This window comes from Misgurnus anguillicaudatus, chromosome 8, assembly GCF_027580225.2.
Source record: "Misgurnus anguillicaudatus chromosome 8, ASM2758022v2, whole genome shotgun sequence".
Classification (NCBI taxonomy): Eukaryota; Metazoa; Chordata; class Actinopteri; order Cypriniformes; family Cobitidae; genus Misgurnus; species Misgurnus anguillicaudatus.
The window spans coordinates 18,672,792-18,694,450 of record NC_073344.2 but is presented as its reverse complement, the minus strand read 5'-3'; the positions used below and the strand labels follow the sequence as shown (position 1 = coordinate 18,694,450).

General features: G+C 36.5%; 1 protein-coding gene across 1 annotated transcript; it reads left to right on the top strand.

The window, feature by feature from the left end:
- The first annotated feature begins 99 nt into the window (after window positions 1-99).
- LOC129449897 (immunoglobulin-like and fibronectin type III domain-containing protein 1) lies at window positions 100-20,933 on the top strand. Its single transcript, XM_073870419.1, is given in 25 exon segments — window positions 100-1,155; window positions 3,695-3,775; window positions 3,866-3,988; window positions 4,778-4,917; window positions 6,895-6,994; window positions 8,459-8,500; window positions 8,618-8,666; window positions 8,823-9,006; window positions 9,635-9,748; window positions 9,836-9,998; window positions 10,806-11,078; window positions 11,636-11,857; window positions 12,083-12,286; window positions 13,354-13,475; window positions 13,728-13,869; window positions 14,020-14,313; window positions 14,545-14,841; window positions 15,033-15,212; window positions 15,304-15,432; window positions 15,710-16,018; window positions 17,351-17,436; window positions 17,562-17,747; window positions 18,284-18,599; window positions 18,668-18,994; window positions 20,736-20,933. Coding segments are annotated over 24 exon segments (4,056 nt in total). The 5' UTR covers window positions 100-1,155; window positions 3,695-3,726; the 3' UTR covers window positions 20,741-20,933.
- Window positions 20,934-21,659: the final 726 nt, after the last annotated feature.

The following is a 21,659-nucleotide window of genomic DNA, read 5'->3' as shown; positions in this document are numbered from 1 at the left end:
CATACAGTTGTTCATAATCACTTAACATCATCACATGCAAAACCTCTACTCTGTTTTTCAAAAGGCAAATATCCAATTATTAATCCTTTACCTAAAATCCCAAATAGCTGTCTTTTAAACACATGCATCTATAATACACAGAAAAAGAAAGGTAAATCTGGAACATTCTGTCCTTGTTATATTTGGTCAAAGTCTTTAATAGCCACCAAATTGTTAAAATGTCATATCTCATGTGCAGCAGTGTAACATCAGTACGGGGCTCCTGTGGCATAGTTATGCGCTCATGTCAAGAGTTACGACTCAATATATGAGTTATGACCTCTCTACTGATCCATATATGGATCATAATGTCCTGGCCTGAGAATACCACTGTAACCCAAAACTGAAAAAGATCTTGACCAATTAAAGCCTTCAGAGATATTCGCTCATAGAAAATCAGAAATCATAATGTATCATTTAGCAATATGGTATATTTGCTCTTTAAATCACAATGGCAGACAGTCAATGCTATAAAATCTATACATTCAGTGCCATACAATGAAAAAAAATGTTGGGTTGTTTCAAACCATAATTGGGTAACAACCCCAGAATAGGGTTATTTATAACCCAACAGTTGAGTTTGTCGATATTTCACCCAACTATGGGCCGAAACAACCAAGGATCTTTTATAGTGTATGAAAAAGTCAATAAATATTAACACAAATTTACTTCATTCCTTTGAAAAATATATGCTAGATATTTTTTAAGTCTTTATACGCTTTTTATTTTGTGTTAAATGACATGCATCTTTTTAATATAACACAGTAGTTCGTGCAAAAATTTAGGGGTAAACCATAAGTTTCTTTATAATGTTCCAAGGTTGATACATCATGAGCTTACCTTTCCCGACGCATCCCGCAAGAAAGCATGTCCGTCGTTATCACGCTTCTCTGTCACCGGCCTGTCTTATTAAGAAGATAGTTTTAAAGACCTTCTCGAGCCTAAATTGGGAGGAGTCACAAACTCGTGTCTTTGATGGGTACTCAAGGGTAAATCTATACCTCAGCCATCACCCCTAAAGAGCAACAGGACACCTTTGGTGGACCATCTCAAGTTGAATTGCATAGGTGAAGAGTCGACAGTCCAAGCTGAAAAGCGCGGGGAACGCTTCACAAAGTAAGTTCTTTCCAAAATATTTGAACTTCACAATCTGAAATTTTGGTTGAACTTGATGACGATCGATCATTGCATTTGATTGGATAACAGCTCCATCTCAAGTGCTGATGTTAGTGCATCTAACAAAAATACAAGAAATTGCTCAAAATGTATTTTCCGTAAATTTGGTGTGCACCTGTTTAAGCAAGACTAAAAAATAATAATACTGTAGACTAGGTTGTTTCAATCCATGCTTGGGTGAAATGTGGACAAACTGAACCGTTGGGTTTACATTAACCTTCAACCCATGGTTGGTCCAGTCAGTCACAGTTTTAAGTTCATTTAAACCAACAGTTGGGTTTGCCTATATTTTATCCAGTCAAACATGAGTTTTATGTACTTTTTGTCTTATTTATAACAGCTAAAAGAGCTAAATAACTTATAAATGCAATTTGTGATGTAAATGTATTTGAACATTAATTGTCACATCCAAGTATATTCACGTATCATGTCAGACCGTATTCCAGTCAAAAGCGTTCCCTATCATCATTTAATGACCAAAAGATGATGCACCACTAGTTCACACATTCCCGCCGCACAACAAATTCCAACACTTGTTATGTTGGATCAGTGCGTTAACCCTGCTGAGACGGTGTAAAAACGACTGTTATGTTTTCCAACATTGTAAATACGACAGCCAACTGTTAATTTTTTTACATCTGTTATATTAACCAGCCTAAAGTTTTGAGCAGGGCAGTTCTTATTGAATTGTAAATGTACATAAAACAGTTGCTTATGTAATTATTTTATTATTTTTACCACCACTAAATCACTGGTCGATTATATTGGTGTGCAATAATTTAGAGAAAACACAAATCGTCAAATTAGATTCGAGCGCTATATAAATGGACTATCGAGTCGTGAGCATAAACAAGTAACGACATCTTTCAGAGATTCTCAATGAATTAATAATTGCGCTGCATACTGTAAGCTATTATGTTACACAATGTACGTGAGTGCAGTCTGTAAATGGCTCATGCCAAAATGCCAAAAATTGATAAATTACTCAATAAGCTGTTTAAATGTCTAGGTCGCTCCCCAGCTAAAACTTCTAAGTCCAGGTTAAGCAAGGGTGGTAATACAGAATTTACAAAGTCATAAAATGTGACATTTAAGTGTTAGAGCTGTAAGAGGAGTCGTGGTACTATTAGTTGTGGACTGACAGCTTAGGACACGGCCCCTTGGGCGTATTTATAAATCAATCATATGTCTCTGTTGCCGGGTATGGCTATTTTTCATCTCGACAAATATGGTTATCGTCGATAAGAACTGTCTTCAGATAAACTTATCTTGATGTACTGCGTACACCACGAATCAACACCTAATTTATTCTGCACAACTATAGTATAAATTATTATAGAGGCGTGAAGTGATATATAAATATATAGTAATTAAAAAAATTTAATAAAACAGAATAATCTGTCCATCTATTTACACAATATTGTATTTTATTATATGTATTTTACAGGATTATAAAGGATTACACAATATATTCCCAGGGCGGTTGGTACCAAATTTAACCCATAATAAAGAATTATCAATGAAATTGTTTATTAGACCTTTAAATCAGATACTTATGAAACACATATAGGTATAGGATTTATTTCATATGGCATCATGAGCTCCCAAAAGCGCAGCAGAGGTTGTGCACTGATGGACTGTTTAATGAGGTATGTGACCTATAAGAGACAAAAACACGCGAGGCCGCTTGACTGAGCACATGCTATAGTGTTAAAACGGGAAGTCCTCACTTTACAGTCGTAGTAAATTAGAAAACGGCTGAATCAAGATCTGTATTTCAATTTAGAGTACACACCCCCTAAAAACCGGAGGCGGAGATATACATGGCTGCCACAAATCCCTCTGGGTCGTAACCACTTTATAACTAATCGCCGAAATGCTACAACCGAGGATTGTTTTGGCAAAAGATGATTTTGTCTGATTAAAAAGCCAAGAAGCAATCCAAGTACAGTAAAACGCACACTAATTAACACCTCCAGACGATATCTCTATTTTCTAGTCCGTCTAATAGAGATTTAAGGTTTACTCAAAATGTATCAGCGTCACATTCCCGTACAAGACGTACTGCTTGAATCCTAAGGTCGCGGACTGGTGTAAGTGACACTGTTGCCAGCTTTTTCTTTCGTGACTGCTCTATGAATTACATCCTAGACAGCTGGAGCCTTCATGTTTGAGAAAAGCCGACAGAAGCTCCTAGTTTAGCCTGACTGCTAAGCTCCAAGTTCCCTGCCTCAGGGAGCAGACCTGCTTACAGTCGGATATTCATTATTATTCCTCATCACACCCACATCTAATACACGTTCAGATGCTGCAGACTCTTTTAAAGTTCTCGCTGAACTTGAAAAATAAGCCAACAACCCGGGAACTTTATAGTACACTTTGAAAGTGATATTTTATAGTTCCCCTCCCCAAAAAAAATCATTGGAGAAGTTCATGCATTTACTTGTTTATGGATCACTAAATGTTATTCATTTTACAGGAGAGAGAGTTCTCTAAATCTCACTTGCCAAAATGAAATTTAGAAAGAATAAGGATGAGGAACCCACTGCACCCGGGCAAGGTAGATACATATTTAGTTGTACCAATGTTATGCCAATTTACAAATGGGAGAACATAATTTGGTGATCATTTTGTTTTGTATTCTTTTCAGTGGCCATTAAAAAACGATCAAAGGTCCCGGGCGTTATGATCACGCAGTTTGTGGAGGAAATCCCTGAAGGGAAAAGTCACCCGGACTTCATTCGCAAACCCATCGCCTTGACTATTCAAGAAGGTACAAACAAACCATTATTTATGCTTATATCAGGGTTACAACTTGAAATCCTTGAAAGTTTGTGAATCTGGGGGAAAAAATTCAAGGCCCTGGGAAGTTTTTGAAAATATACATACATAGATACAGGTCATTGAAAGTGCTTGAATCTATTTTATTCAAGAAGTTTTCTGGAAAAAAATCTATATTATTCCCTGTGTAGTGTAGGATAATATCATAAAATTCTAGACTTTTTAAGCACACGTGCTAAACTGTTCGCTTTAAATGCTTATATCTTCTGTATGCGAGTGTTAATTCATACCAAAAATGCTTTTTTGCATAGTTGTGTTTGACATATGAAAATGTCTCGGGTTATGTATGTAACTGTTGTTCCCTGATAAGGGAACGAGACACTGCGTCTCCCTTGCCATACTTCCTGCGTCCCTGTAATGCTGTCTTTGGCAATATTCTTCCTGGCTCCCGCGTTACCCTGTTTTTGTCGTTAAGCCTCATCATTGGTTGAATTTGATATACACATTCCGACACACTTACCCCTGGTGGCGTCTCCAAAGTGTCACTGCAGTGACGCAGCGCAAGTTCCCTCAAAAGGGAACTGTAACAATGTATCTTAAAAGGTAACACAATGTAACCTTGCTCTGTGTCCCAACATTTAGTCCTTGAATTTGAGGGTATTGGACTTGGAAAGTCCTTGAAAGGTCCTTGAATTTGAAGTTAACTAAGGTGTGGGAACCCTGTAATATAAAAAGAATAATGACTACAGTATATCAATTAAAACGTTCAATTCTCTTACAGGAAAGTTTGCATTTTTCAAAGCTATTATTACTGGAGACCCAACGCCAACTGTTACATGGGCTCGAAACAACGGAGATATATCTGATCCTGAGAGATATATTGCGTCTTATGACCCAATAGCAGATGAGCATCAATTACAGGTGCTTTATCATCTACAAATTGCATAATAGCATTTAAGGAATAGTTCTTTCCAAAATAAGAATAAGCCTATATTTTACTCCTGCTCAAGCCATGTATATGGTATATGGTGACTTTCCTCTTTCAGCCAGACACAGTCTGTGTCTTTTTAGCTTTGTAATGGCATTGGATAGTGCCAAGCTCCATAAAGCGCATCCATCAATTAAAAACTAATTCATACAGTTATTAAATGGGGCGGAGGTGAAGCAAATGATTTTTGTGATGTTGGGTCGGAGTTGGGTGTTCGTGATAATGTGTAAATTTATAGGGCCCTATTTTAACAATCTAAGCGCATTGTCTAAAGCGCACGGTGCACTGTCTAAATGGGCGTGTCCGATGCCACTTTTGTTAATTTAACGACAGGAAAAATGGTTTGTGTGCCGAGCGCACAGTCAAAAAGGGTTGTTCATATTCTCCGGGGTAATGGGTGTGTTTTGGGTGTAACGTGCAATAAACCAATGAGAGTCTTATCTCTCATCCCCTTTAAAAGCCAGTTGTGCTGGCACTATGTCTAATCTTTATTTAGATGACAGACTTTGTAAACTGAAAAACTTAGCGGAGGAAGAAGACCACCAGTTTAAGAATAATGTTTTGTGTTGTTTTCATTTTTATTGAATTAAATGTATTGATATCCTACATAATAAGTGTAATCTCATAAAATAATTTGCAAATATGCAAGAAAAGGTTTTTACTCTAAAAATACTTTATTTGTAACCAGCAAGAGATAAAGAATTTACAAAAGTGTGGAGAGCCAAAGTGTTTCAGCACTCGGACAGCGCCATGGGAATTTTAAAAAGCATTACTTAAAATGTTTCTCATCTCATCATATCCACGGGTACAGAGTCATTATATACAATTAATCCAAAGGGTAGTATTTAAAAAACATTTAAAAATATATCCATTTGTTTAAAGCAAAGCATTTATTTACTTACCAGGCTACAGGTGAAGCAGCTCTTTACGCCTTCTAACGTCTCATAATTAGTCCTCATTTATCTCCAAGAGACTCAATAATAATCTTTTACATTTCAATCCTTTAATCTTTCATATTTAAAAGCGTTTTTGTGCTGCTGCGCATTCATGTATGTGATAAGAAAACCCGCGTTGTCGTCTCGTTTATAGGCGCATATTACTAATGCGCTCTTTAAATAGCAAAAACAATATTGCGCCATTGACTTTAGACTTTTGACCAGGTTTTTGTTGGTCAATGGTGTAGTCCATTTTAGTTGCCTAAAAATAGCAACATGCCGACAATGCGCCTAAACACATTTCATTTTTAGACCAGAATGCCCATGGGTGCAAAATTGGGCGCAAATGCATGTGCTATTTACACAACGTGGCGCTAAACGTGAAAATTAGCATTGCGCTGGGTTGAAACTAGCAAAAGACACTTGCGTCGTGCATTGCGTGGGAGTATGATAGAGCCCATAAAGTTTGAAAGTTTGAAATATAAATGTTTCCATACAAAGACGCATCGCTTAACCTCAAAAGACATTTAATTACTGGATGGATGTGCATTTTGGAGTTTTTAAAATGGGGCACTACAGCATTATAAAGCTGAAAATACAGGATATTTTTTTAACATATCTCTGACTGTGTTTGGCTTAAAGAAGAAAGTCAACTACACCTTTGATGGCTCGAGGGTGAATTAAACATGGGCAATTTTCATTTTGGGAAGACCTGTTTCTTTACTACACTGCAAAAAAGTAAATAACCTGGTTGCCTTAAAATGTTTAGGTAATTCGAAAAATATATTTGTACACAACTTGAGTTAACTACTATTTTTAAGTTGAATTAACTCAAAATTTTAAGGCAACCAGGTTACTTACATTTTTAAGTTGAACCTGTTTTTTACTGTGTAGAAATAATACAAATCCATCCAAATCTCTTGTTTGAATAACTGGTTGGTTGAATATTTATTAAAACATGTATTGTATTGTTAGATGCCCAATGTCGGAGTTGATCAAGCAGACACCTACAAATGCTTGGCGAGTAATGAGTTTGGACGTGCTTTGGTCACTGTCACACTCAATGTAATTGAAGGTAAGTAAAAGTTTTCATTTTTATTGCTCTTTCATGACAGTCATATTTAACAGAGATATATAACAGTGGCGGCTCGTGACTGCTCATCCAAGGGGTGCAAATTCAAAATATGTGTTTGGAGTGCCATGTGTGTTGCTTGCGTTTTCAAAATATGTGTTTGTTGCGTCATGTGAACCATGTGCATCACGTGTTTTGTCAAAATAAGTGCCTGCTGCACACGCGTCAAAACCATTTATGATAAAATAGACGCTCACGTTCACATACAAGCAGAACACTCCCTTAACAGTAAACTCTGATTACGCATGAGATTATGTGAGCATCTGGGTGATTCTCACGAAAACTTGGTTTTAAAAATGTCAAGCATGGAAATGTAAAAATTGCTTAAATTTACTTTTTTCCCCACCAGACATTGAAAAACAATATCTGGAGTAAATGGGAACATTAATTTAAAAACTTTTACTTATCATTTAACACTTTTTGTAACATAATTTAAAAAATTAGTCCTAAAAAATCTCATTACCGCAACAGTCAGAAAACATCAACACTGACATATTTTCAAAATGACATGACAAACCTGAAAGAACATAATTTGGAGATTCTGCACATGCATTTAAAATCAAAGTATTATGCTTCTATTCATTAAATTAACATTTAATAAGCATCTGTTGCGGTAATGATAATCAAAATGTCGTGTAAGCATTCTGACAAGACAATATTTCAAATTAACTGTAAAAAATTATCTTACCTGGTAACCATCTTGAAGTAACTGGTCCATGTGCTTGGTCACTCAAAATCAAACTTTATTAAAATTCTGTATGTGTGCTTAAACTGTTCTCAAAAAGTGTAAAGGATGAGAACATCAGGCATGGACACATCATTTTCCTAATTTTTCTTCATTATTATTAAACATGAATATTCAGTAAATATTTTTTCTGTCATCTAAAGTAGTCTAGCAAAACATCCATTTATTTTTTTTCTTAATATTTTTGTGTTAATTTGATTAAATTACAACATAACGCATGTTCAAACACAGCCGGACACATTGCGGTAATGAGAATTTCAGCAGAAAATGAGATAAAATTTACAAATATAAATTCTTATGTTGAAATCACACATTGTGCAAGGTAGAACACAGTATTGTGTTAATTCTGATGCTTTTTAATGTTACTATATTACACATTTTAAAGCTAAAATCATTAGTGCCGTGGTGTTTCAATGGTTTCATAAGAATCACCCATCTGGCAAACGCGAGCAGGCCCTTATTTTTACAAGACACGTGATCACTCGATGTGCCGAAACACATATTTTGAAATGACGAACCACACACATGACGAGCTACATACATGTTGTGACGAACTGTGCATCGACGCCCTCAAAAAAAAGAAGTCACCAGTACTTAACCTTTAATGTCTGACTTAAAATTCAGTAAACAGAAAAGACAAAACAAAATCTATTTTCTTGCAGTTGGGTTCAAGAAGAGCAAAGCGATGCAGGAGGCACGATTAGGTCTGTATGATTTTAAGCCTTTTGATTTAGCCATGCTGAGTCAAAATATAACCAAACAATTTGAAATACAACCCCTCAGTGAGTAACGATAAAGAGCACAACTCTTTTTATTTACAGAACAACGAGAAAAAGCCGTTGCAGATTTAAAGAAGACCCTGAGGACTCGGTAAGATCTCCATAATCATACTCTACCGACGATGAGATTTTAGTGCACCTTGCATATCGAATGACCTCGTTTTATTATCTTGTTTGTTGGCATAAAACTATGAAGTTTATTAAGAGCCCCCGGAATTGAGAAGGTTTGTTTATTGTGTTTTCGCAGAGTTGAAACCCAGAAAGAAGAAAGAAAAGACGGAGAAGTCGATGAGAAATTTTGGGAGCTGTTGTTGAGCGCTGATAAGAAAGATTATGAACGAATCTGCAGGGAATACGGGGTGACGGACTTCCGCTGGATGCTGAGAAAACTGAATGAGAAGAAAAGGGAAATTGAGGAGCAGCAGGCGCAGGTATATTTAACAGTTAGAAAATGATTACGTACAACCAAAACTCACCAACAGCTACATTGTGCCATAAATGACAATCTGTCCTAAAGTTTTCCCCTAAATGTATTTTAATAAATATTGATGCAGTGGCATAATTTATACACTGTCAGAAAAAGTGGTCAAAAATTCATAGCTGTCACTGGAGCATTACCCTTTTAAAAGGTCCTAATATGTACCATTCAGGAACCGATATCTATATATTTGGGACCAATATGTACCTCTAAGGTGCTATTATGAAGTCTTTAGGTACAAAGGTGTACTTAGTTTTTACCCCAGTGACAGCTATTTTTGAGTATAAAAAAGATACTCGAAATAAAAAGCAAACCGTTTATAAAGATATTGAAGTGACATTGATATTGCAAAGTTTGTCACCATAATATTTCAGTATTTATTTTTTCCCAAATTTAAGTCTTGTACCAGTTTTGTATTAAACTTACACATATTTAAAAATGTGACATAAAATACTCGACACTGCTTGCTTACTATTTTTTCTCAGGAAGTCTCTGTGTCTTACATCTTATGTCATGGTAAATCTAGCCCTATCGGTACCTTTTAAAAGGTTTATATTTTTAACTTGCCTTTCCTTCAACAGTTCATCGAACACCTGAGCAACCTGAGACACATTGAAATCAAGACACCAGGATGTGCCGAATTCGAATTTGAGATGGACCTCAAAGATCCTAATGCCAAAATCTTCCTTTTCAAGGTTAAACACTGAGTCTTTTGGAATTACAGTGCTATTTTCTATCTCAACTAGGTCATATGTTAGTGTTTTGTGTATTTTGTGTCACAGGATGGTGTTATGGTCCCATTTAACACTGAAACAGATGAGAAACATTCTCTGCGTCAAGTTGGCAGAAAGTTCATTTTTAGTGTTCATGGCCTAAACCCAGAAGATGCTGGACTGTACCAAGTCGATATTGAGGGGGTCAATGTCTTTTCCACTGACTTCAAAAGTGAGCTTTAACTTAACACATTAAGTTAAACAATTTAAACTTGTTTTTATAAGTTATGTCAACTTATAACAAGTCAAAACTTAAAACGGTAGGTTGAATTGACTTGCATAACCAAGTTGCTTAAACAGCTAAAGTGTACACTGTAAAAAGTGAAAAGTTGGTTCACCCAATTTACTTCAATGGCTAAAGTTTATTCAACTTACATTCTTCACCAAAGTGAAAATAAAGTTGAATAAACTTAATCAATTGAGTATTTTTTTTAAGTTGATTCAACTTTCCACAGTGTAGTTGGGTAAAGTATTTCCCCAACCATTGGTTGAACAACCAAGCATTTTTAATTTTATTATTAATATAATATTTAGTTTTACTATTATACTACTCTATATTTACTACTATATATACTATTATATTATTTTTACACTGTAAATGACAACATCTTTATGTTCTCACTACATAAAATACACTGTAAAAATTCCTTGTTGCACTTAAATTTTTAAGTTTGAACAACTTGAATTAATGAGTAATTTCAACTTTTTTGCTTAGTTAGATGTTGCTAAATATTGTAATAAATTAAATTGTAATTCAACTTTATTTTTTTTTATTTACACTAACTTTACTAGTCAAAAAAGTTGAAATACTTGTTTAAGTCAAGAATAATACTTAAAAAATGTAAGTAATTCTTACATTTGAAATGCCATAACATTTTAACAGTGTGTGCAAAATATGAGAAAACATCTTGTAAGCAGTTTAATAACAAAGAAAATTATACATTACGGTCAATAAAGATTTGCAAATGTATCTTTGCAGTTCCAATGGTGGACTTCTTGGTAAAGATTCAGGAAGTGAAAGCCATAGAAAGAGAAGATGCAATTTTTGAGTGCGTCTTATCTGCTCCGCTTCCGAAGATCTCTTGGATGGGAAAGAATACCCAGCTGGTTCATGGTGAAAAGTATGACATCAGTGTGTCTGAAGACATGCTGATTCACCGGCTGGTGGTGAAGGACTGTATGCAGGTAGACAAAGGCATCTACGCGGCCGTGGCCGGAATGAAGTCCTGTAACGCCTGGCTCATAGTGGACCGTAAGATCAAATTCAGATCCATTATTTACCTTAACAGATGAGTGAATCACTTATCAGAGAAACTCTCACGTAGACCAGAAACTATTTGAGAAGACGTATTAACTGATATCATTGCAACTGGCACTTTAACTTTCAGCCAGATGGCGTTTTAATTGATTGAGAGATTCGGCAGATGTGATTAATAAATTTAATTAGAATAATTGAGTCACATTATTGCCATAATCTGTCACGTTATAGCATATAATGCTTAAATAAATTTAATGAAAGAACGATTATGTTGCACAATAGCTTACCACAATTATACACCTTATATGAATCAAACTGACAGGCACTTAGAAATATTTAAAATAGTCTAAAATTGACCATTTCAATGAAATACCTTTAATTATTTAAGATTGAATTGAAAAAGCAGCACAAAAGAAAATGAATTGCTCGCATTGTTCACAATAACCATTTATATATCATCAAAAGCCTGAATGCTCAGTTCTGTGTGTATGCTCCGCAAGTTCAATGACCAGAATATTAACACCTCCTATGTTGATCTGCCCTTGGAACAGCTGACCCTGATCTGAACAACAGGGGCAAGAAAACTGCTCGCAAAACCACCACTGCAGGAGGGGGTGGCGCAGATCTGCTGAAGATCGCCGCGGTCCAGCAGGAGAAGCTACAGAAGGAGCGAGAAGAGAGAATGGAGCAGACAAAAAAGTTTCAGGCTGACCTAGATGCTGCCAAAGAAGAAGAGCCACCAGAGGAAGAGGTTCCTGCTGGTCCACCCAAGGGTCCCACTGGTCCTACTGAGGTTCCTGCTGGTTCCCCCAAGGTTCCCGCTAGTCATCCCAAGGGTCCAGCTGGTTCTCCCAAGGGTCCCACTGGTCCTCCCAAGGGTCCTACTGGTTCTACTGAGGTTTCTGTTGGTTCTGCTGAAGTTCCTGTTGATCCTGCTGAGGTTCCTGGTGGTTCTTCTGAGGATCCTCAGGTTCAAACCCCAACTCCAAAACTAAAAGACAAACAAAAGCCTAAACCAAAACCCAAACCAGACTGTGGTGACATAGTAAATGAGCCAGAACCTGTGACTAAAGTGAATAAGAAAAAAGCACCAGAAGTTTTACCAGAAGAACGTGTTTCATCACCTCCAGAGGAAGAGTCACCCAGCGAAGAGCCAAAGAAGAGAGTTAGGACTGGGCCTTTAATTCCAGACACCAAAATTGGTAAGTTGATTTTACTTATTTACTGTGGTAACCAAAGTCATGGTACTGTATGGTTCTATTTTCTTAAAAAAGGTCTGTCTCATTTCATAAAAAAACTTTAACATTGACAGAACAAAAAACGGGGTTTAATCTATTTAAGCCTCAAACCCCTTTTTAAAAAATTTATTTTTGAATACACTTTTAAAATATAGTTTTTCTTACTTATAGTCAGTCAAAAGTTTTATATTGTATAATCTTTGCTTATTTAATTATTTCATCTAACTTTGTGTTATTTTATTAAATACATTTAAATTAATATTATTATTATTATTATTATTATTTTTTAATTTTTTTTTTTATTAATTTCTTTAGTTGGTTTGGTACTTTTTAAAAAGTTTTTATTAATTCTTTATTTTAAAAAATACAAGAAGGTAATACATGAGAAATCTAGAGGCCAATAGATTGCATCTCTATTATATTACATATTATATCTCTATTATATTTGCAACATGATTTTTGTTCGCAATTCAGAAAATTTATTTGGATCCCTAATTTTTCGAGACAGACCACAGGGGTCCACCAACCCCAGTTTGAGAAACGCTTCTTCAAAGCAGTCTTTTCCTACCAGGGGGTCGGGCCCATGGGGGGCCTCAGCAGATTTCCAAGGGGGCCTCAAGATGACTTAAAATTATAAAAACTTGATAAAACAAGCATTAAAATAAGCTATAACAAGCTAAAATCAAGGTGTTTCTTATTTTTTGTCCATTTTAGTAGCAAATATACATCTCTCTAGTCAATCCAAGTTCTATTTAATTTCATGTGGAAAAAATTGAGTGAGTGGGGGGCCTTCAAATATTGTTGTGGGCAATAATAATGGGGCCTTGAAGTGAAAAAGGTTGGGAACCACTGCTCTAAAGGACCCTTTCAACACTCATGATGGAAAAATGATAACTGGCAATGACTGATCGAGTAATCAATACTCATTTGTTGTGCTACATCTGGTCAATTAAGCCTTTCACAGATGATATGAGCAGAAATTTTGACAAAACTCCAGCATTTGAACTGTTGTCAATGCACCTGTTGTTCAGATCCAGGGGTTCACTTCACCAGTGGCCTGTCAGATGTTCACGCCATCATTGGCCAATCAGCTGAAATGCAGTGTAAGCTGAGCCGTGACTGTGATGGTGTTTGGTATAAGGATGGAAAAGAGGTAAACGTTGCCATACATCAGCCATGTACTAACTATCCAATTCTTAGAATAGCCTAGTCTATATAGACATTATTTTCAATTATTTTTCTATCTATGTCTTTCCATACTACAAACATGGATATTTCGGATGTTTTTCTGGACATGTAATGTAGTAATACTACGGTATTCTTTGAAGTGTTTTCAAATACCATGCAAATATCATTATAGATCATTATCATTGTATATAACAAAGTACTTCAAATATCTGTATAGATAACGTCCACCGATGATCTGAAAATCCACAAAGATGGGGCCGTGCATAAACTAATCATAACTAACTGCCAAGAAGATGACAGTGGGAAGTATCGCTTTGAGGCAGATGGACGTAAAACGGAGGCGATAATGATCGTGGAAGGTAATAACAATTTGTCGTTCATCTTTGATTGGTCAATGAATAATATTCATAATTCAATAATTATTTATAGCTAATATTGATACTAATAAAACCATGAACTTTAAATGACCAAAACACAGGAGATCATGTCTATTATATTTTGTATATCAGACCCACCAAGGTTGAACCAAGATGACTTGGCCAAGTTCTCGGAGCCTGTGATCATCAAAGTCGGCCAAAACGCAACTTTCAAACTGGAGTTCGTTGGACGTGAACCAATAAAAGTGCAGTGGTATAATGAGGGGGAGGAGCTTACTGAGGACAATCACATCCGGATTGAAAAGTCGGCCAGTCACAGTCGCCTTCTTCTTGTGAAATGTCAACGCAAAAACAGTGGAGAAATAAAGCTCAAACTCAAGAATGAATTTGGAACTATTGAAGCGTTTTCAAAACTTATCGTTCTCGGTTTGTATACGAATTCACATGAAATTTTAATATAGTTAAGAACATGCAATAAACTATGGGGTTAATGATTGGCTACGTTAATGTTACAGTAACCGTACTAAATAAAAATCTCACAAAATATTACATTTGCAATGCAAAAGTCATGGATTCGATTTCCACTGAACAAAATGCATACTTTGGATGCAGTAATAGGTTGATTAGTTGACATGTTATCTAAATGTTATAATGCAGATAAACCCACCAACCCAATGGGGCCCATTGAAGTATTAGAAGCTTCATCCTCCTGTGTGGAGTTCAAGTGGAGGTCCCCGAAGGATAATGGTGGTTCTCCTATAACAAACTACAACTTGGAGCGTAACCAGATTGGGAGGAACACCTGGGTGAAGCTTGGAAACATCCCTGCAGAGCCCCATTACAAGGACAACGATGTGGATCATGGAAGAAAGTACTGCTATCGCATCAGGGCCATAACTGCAGAGGGAATCAGTGATGTTTTTGAGACAGACGACATACAGGCTGGTACCAAAGGTAAGTCAAACCTGCTTTGTTCAACGTTGGAAAAACTCTACAGAATGATCAATCAAATTCTTGGAGATGCCCCTAACACTGCTCATGGGTTGGATTTTCAAAAAACACACATAATGATAAAGTGTATACCTTAAGTCGCTTTGGATACAAGTGTACAAATTATACTCTAATAAATGTAATATTTGTTACAGCATATCCTGGACCACCCTCCACACCCAAGGTGGTCAGTGCCTTCAAGGACCGCATCAATTTGACATGGGTTCCTCCCACCAACACTGGAGGAACCAACATTGTTGGCTACAATTTGGAGAAACGCAAAAGGGGCAGCAACTTATGGACTCAAGTGAACCTCCCAGACGAGCCAATCAAAGGTTGTCAAGGCCCCTCTGATGTCCTTTCAAGGAGATGTTCGCAGATTTTAAACTCTTTATTTATTGTTATGTCATCTCTTGTCTTTCCAAGGCAAACAGTATGAAGTGAAGGATGTTGTTGAAGGAATGGAATATGAATTCCGTGTGTCGGCCATTAACTTCTCTGGCACCGGTGAACCAAGCTCACCCTCCGAATTTGTGATTGCCAGAGATCCTTAAAGTAAGTGTCAGTCACACTCACATGAGAAATGTTAAAAGCTTTTTTAATTTGTTAGTTTAAACAGAAAAGGCACACCAAAGAATGGCATCATTGTACCAGCAGCAGATTCAAATCAAGATGTTTGGGGTTAGGGACTGGGGAGGTTAGGGCAATATTATATACAGTTTGTACAGTATGAAATGCATTGAATCTATGGAATTGTCGTTTAACTGAACAAAAATTAGCTTTACATTAAGGACCCTAAACTGAAATTGTATGCACTTTTTGTGATTTTCAGAACCCCCTGGTAAAGTCATTGACCTGAAAGTGACAGATTCCTCCTATACCTCATTGACTTTGAGTTGGACTAAACCGAAGGAAGAACAGGGGGTCCAGGATGAAGCTAAGGGTTACTTTGTGGAATTAAGACCAGCCGAAAACACAGAATGGAGTCGTTGTAACTCCAACGTCCTCATTACAACTTCATATACAATTCTTGGTCTTAAATCAATGGCCATGTATTGGGTACGAGTGGTTGCAACCAATGAAGGAGGAGATGGTCAACCACAGGATTTGGACAACTACATCATTGCCATGCCCCCACCTGGTACTGTTTCATATGAAATACCAGCTTGATCTCGTGGGAATTTGTACGCAATTTGTGGCTAATTCATATGAATTTGTACGAAGTAAATTGTACAAAAACGCACAATGATCGTAAAAACCCCAACGTCACAGAGTCAAAAGCAAATTGTACAAAAATGTACGAATGTGGTCATATAAATTTATGCGAATTAGCCACCTTGTAAAATATGTATGAATCGCCATGAGATAGTGATTGAAAATACATATTTTTGATTAATGTTTACTTTACCGGTCCAACAACCAAACATACTTAAAGGATTAGTCAATTTTCTTAAAAGAAAAATCTAGATAATTTACTCACCACCATGTCATCCAAAATGTTGATGTCTTTCTTTGTTCAGTCGAGAAGAAATTATGTTTTTTGAGGAAACATTGCAGGATTTTTCTCATTTTAATGGACTTTAATGGACACCAACACTTAACACTTAACTAAACACGTAACAGTTTTTATCAACGGAGGTTCAAAGGTCTATAAACGATCCCAAACGAGGGATCTAGCGAAACAATTGTCATTTTTGACAAGAAAAATTAAAAATATGCACTTTTAAACCACAACTTTTCGTCTAGGTCCGGTCCAGCACGACCTAACGTAAATGCGTAGTGATGTATGGAGGTCACGTGTTACATATATAAAGCGCACATTTGCGGACCATTGTAAACAATAAACTGACACAAAGACATTATCATTCCACATACAACAACGTCGGAACGGTCCTCTTTCTCAACACTTGTAATCACTGGGGCGGAGTTTCGCGTTCATCCTCGGTGACCTCTTGACGTCATGACGTATTGCGTGAGGTCACGCTGACGCTTTCAGGATCAGATCTAGATGAGAAATTGTGGTTTAAAGTGTATATTTGTTATTTTTATTGTCAAAAATGACAATCGTTTCGCTAGATAAGACCCTTATGCCTTGTTTGGGATCGTTTATAGTCCTTTGAAACTCCGTTGAAAAAAACTGTTACGTGTTGAGTTAAGTGTTAAGTGTTGGTGTCCATTCAAGTCCATTTAAATGAGAAAAATCCTGCAATGTTTTCCTCAAAAAACATAATTTCTTCTGGACTGAACAAAGAAAGACATCAACATTTTGGATGACATGGTGGTGAGTAAATTATCTGGATTTTTCTTTTAAGAAAATTGAATATTCCTTTAACTAAATTTATGTATCTCATCTTACTTTATTTATCTAAATGTTTATGCTTAAATGCTGCAATTAGTTTCAGTTAATGTCTGCATATGAGTGTACTAATGCAACTGAGTTTATTTATCGTTGTTAATATTTTATTATTTTCAGTAAGGCCGAAATTCACTGATCGAAAAATGAAAAGCTTTATGGTCGTAAGAGCTGAAAATTCTGCTCGGATCAACATAAACTTTGAGGCATCAGAGTGACTCTAATAGAAGAAAATGATCATACTGCTGTTTTATTACCAAGCAGACCTTATGCTAACCTCAGGGGTCTTATCTACAGAATTTAATATCAAAATATAAACTCTCATTGGCAGGCATCCCCTATGCCAACTATAATCTGGCAGAAAGATGGTATGCCCGTGTCCAAACGTGTAACTGTGAGCAACACGGACGGGTCGACCCAGCTCTTGATTGCATCTGCTGAACGCTCAGATACAGGGATCTACACCGTAATTGTCAAGAACATTGTGGGTCAGGAGACGTTCAGCGTTGAGATTAGAGTTACAGATGAGATAGCAGTCTATCTATCTATCTATCTATCTATCTATCTATCTATCTATCTATCTATCTATCTATCTATCTATCTATCTATCTATCTATCTATCTATCTATCTATCTATCTATCTATCTATCTATCTATCTATCTATCTATCTATCTAGTTTAATAACTCTCTAAAGCAGTGGTTCTCAAACTTTTTCCGCGTGCGGCCCCCCTTATTTACGGTGCATTTCTTTCGCGGCCCCCTCAAAGAAAATGTATAACAAAAAACTGCTCTAAAATGTAACATTTTAATTAAACAAAATATATTAAGTTAAACAAAGTAGTGCTGTTGGTTAGTAGCCATAATTTTGTTAGGTTTAATTACACAGAATTCATGTAAAATTAATGTATTTTATAAAATGTCATAAAACTGGGGCCCCCCTGGCACCATCTCGCGGCCCCCAGTTTGAGAACCACTGCTCTAAAGTGTTCCTCCAATGTAATGACAGGAAATGTTGTACTAATATAATTCTGGGAAATATAATGGATATGCAGACACCTGTAATATTTACAGATGATCCCAAGCCACCTGGTCCACTAGAGCTGGAAGAAAACGTCCCTGGCACATTGACAGTTTCGTGGGATGCTTCTCCTGATGAGAAACGTGATAATCACCTGCATTACATGGTGATGAAACGGGACTCCGTCAAACGCACCTGGCACACGGTGGCAGATCGCCTATTTAACAACAACTTCACTGCGGTTAACATCATGCCAGGAAGGGAGTATAACTTCCGCGTGTATGCCAAAAACGACATAGGCCTTTCTGAACCATCCGAGTCCCAAACTTGGGGCGTTGTGAGGAAAAGAGGTAAGCTGTTAATATAGAATAACAAATAGTTGTTTTATTTAACATACATGTTTCTCTGTATCCTGCAGAAAAGTTCATTCTGAACCGGACGCCATCCAAAACCTGCAACTTTGAATCTGCCCCCATATTCACCGTTCCCCTGAAGACCCACACTACCCCGGAAAAATATGAGTGCTATATGAGCTGCGCGGTGAAAGGCGACCCCGCTCCCCGTGTCACCTGGTACCGAAACAACATTAGTCTCAATGCAAATGACAACTACTACATCACCAACACCTGTGGCGTCTGTTCCATGCTCATCTTGACAGTCGGTCCCAAAGATAACGGAGAGTACAAAGTCGTGGCGGAAAATCATTTAGGCCAAGCGGAGTGCGTCACACAGCTGACAATCTTAGGTATGTGCTACAAAATACTTGAGTCAGTATCTCAACGGCTTTCGTAGCTTTAACAGTGATCATTGGCTCAAATGGTAGAGAAATGCATTAGCGACGTAAGACTTGCGTGTCCAAGAAAAACACATTCTGTACTCATAAATTGGGGTGACCATGATTGCAATTTTCCCCAAACACTTCCTGGCCGGGATTTCGGGTGTGTCATCTGGAAGTTGCATTCGTCGACCGCATATTGTAGCGGAGAGCGGGGCACAACGCTTTTTGGTTTTGGCTCAATCATTCCAAAAATATTTGAGTTTGATTAATTATATTTTTACACAAGCAACACACACATTTCTGCTACAAATGAACTTTTGAAGTTTGTTTCTAGTACTTACCATTCTTGGACAATTACACTTAACGTGACAGAAGTGCAAACGTTACAACTTACCCCATAGGTGGTTAGTTGTAACACTTGCTAAAAATTAAGTTTGCAGGCAAATATTTCAATACTATTTTGTCTATATACTTGAAGTGGATATTGTTTATATATCTGTCTATAATAGACAGGTATCCACACTGTATTCATTCATCCAGCCCTTTTCTAATAATAGTTAAATTATGGATGCAATAAATGGATACAAATGTCTAAATATGTGAGAAAAAGCAGCACAATTATGTTTTTATATGTGACCCAGTCTGTCATAACCATACTACAGTTTCAAAAATCAAATTCTGAGATAATGAGCATCAAAGTCTGCATTTTAGTCATTCATTTCATTATGATTTCAATCTTTGACGTGACCTCATTCAATCAATATTAAAGATATGAACAAAAATAAATTTAACACACGATTTTTGATAAGACAGGCACATTTATTTTGTTGGCAGCCAGCATTTATTTGTGTGTAGCCTATTTAACACAACGACTAGAATTATGCTAACGTTAGCCGTTTTCATATCGTAAGTGCTGAGGGGTTAGTTGTAACACAGTGTTACAATTTACCCGGCTGGGTCAAGATATTTTCAAGCCCACCAAAAAAGTTGCTCAGAGCTGCAGACATATTTTAAAACGATGCTGTTTTAGTCAACAAGACACTGATTAATATAACATAGCATTGGATTTGGTATCTTACACACCCAACTCAGAAACCGTAAAAAACATATGATGAAAAAATTTACTTACATGCCACCAAAACACTCGTTCATCAATAACTCTCTGGAAAAACATGATACATTTCCAATAATTTGCGGGACATCGTCTTTCGGCAGAGTGAAAAAATAGCGGAAAAACAAAATGCTTAACCTTGTGCAACAATAACAATGTTTTGCCCTGTGCACCCCCAAGTCATGAGATAAATAAATCTTAATTTTATAATGTTTTTAACTGAAATGTGAGTACCTTGATGAATTATGCGGCCGACGAGTTCGACTTCCGGAGGACACAACCAAAATCCTGGCCAGGACATGTCCGGGGGAAAATGGCACGTATGGTCAACCTAGATAACTGTATAGCTTGAGTTGTTTTTGATGAAAGTGTCTGCAAAATGCATATTTGTAAATGTTAATTATGTTTACATTTGGCATATGCTTATGCAAGTTACAAATATGCATCATTATGTGCATACCTTTTAAAAGCTGGAATCAAACCCATCACCTTTGTATTCCAATGGCCAAGCCATACCAGTTGAGCTATTCAATTTATTGATTTTGACGGTATTGACAATACTTGACTATGAATTTTATCTTTGCTTCTCTTTCCCAGAATGAAGACTCGTGCGACTCATCTTTAATTTAAAATATCAACAATGAAAACCACAAGCAAGCTGAGAGAGTTTATACAGCTTTTGGTAATTGATTTATTATGTATGTATATGTATATTGCTGTCAAACTGATAATTTATCAAATTATTACACAAATAATTATTTTTCAACCATTTCAACTATTAAATTGTCATCTATTCAGTGCCTCAGAATGACTGTTCATAAATAAGCATTATTGGACAATCAGGATTGATCTCTTAATTTTAGACAACATCATTAGCTTCATTTTCTTATTACTGCTGTGTTTGACAGTATGTGACACCTCTGGGACAAAGGTTATAAACGCTTAAAAGTGAAAACAGGCAACATTTGCTCTTAATAGCCATTAAATCTGCCTGCAAATGTCAGCGTTGTGCACTAACCTTCCTTGTAAATATTTGAAGTTGCAATAAACCGATATCGTAAAAATCATCCACTGTATGTTGAAATGCACCCTATTAGTACAAACATTTTGAAAGTCATTGCAAAATATCAAACAAATGTCACTGAAATGTAAAAATAAATAAATACATAAATATCATAAAGGAGTTTTATTTTTTATAGACGCCATTGGGTCTTGGTTTAAGGGTTCCCTCATTATCTTTGCTCTGCAGGGACACGGATACACGTTGGTAGTAAAGTGAAAAATGCGTGAACCTGGTGGCAGATGCCTGGGTTAGTGTGTACTGAGGTCAGAGAGAGTCAAGTTTAAATTTAACAGCTGTCAGGCGCCCGCAGACGTTTGCAGAACACTGAGTGGGTAAAAAATGAATGAACAGTCAGCAGAAAGCATAAAAAAGAAAACAAATATAATGATATACTGATACTGTATATAGCGATATTGTCATATGAAAATATTTCTTGCTATTAAGATTGTTTCATGCTG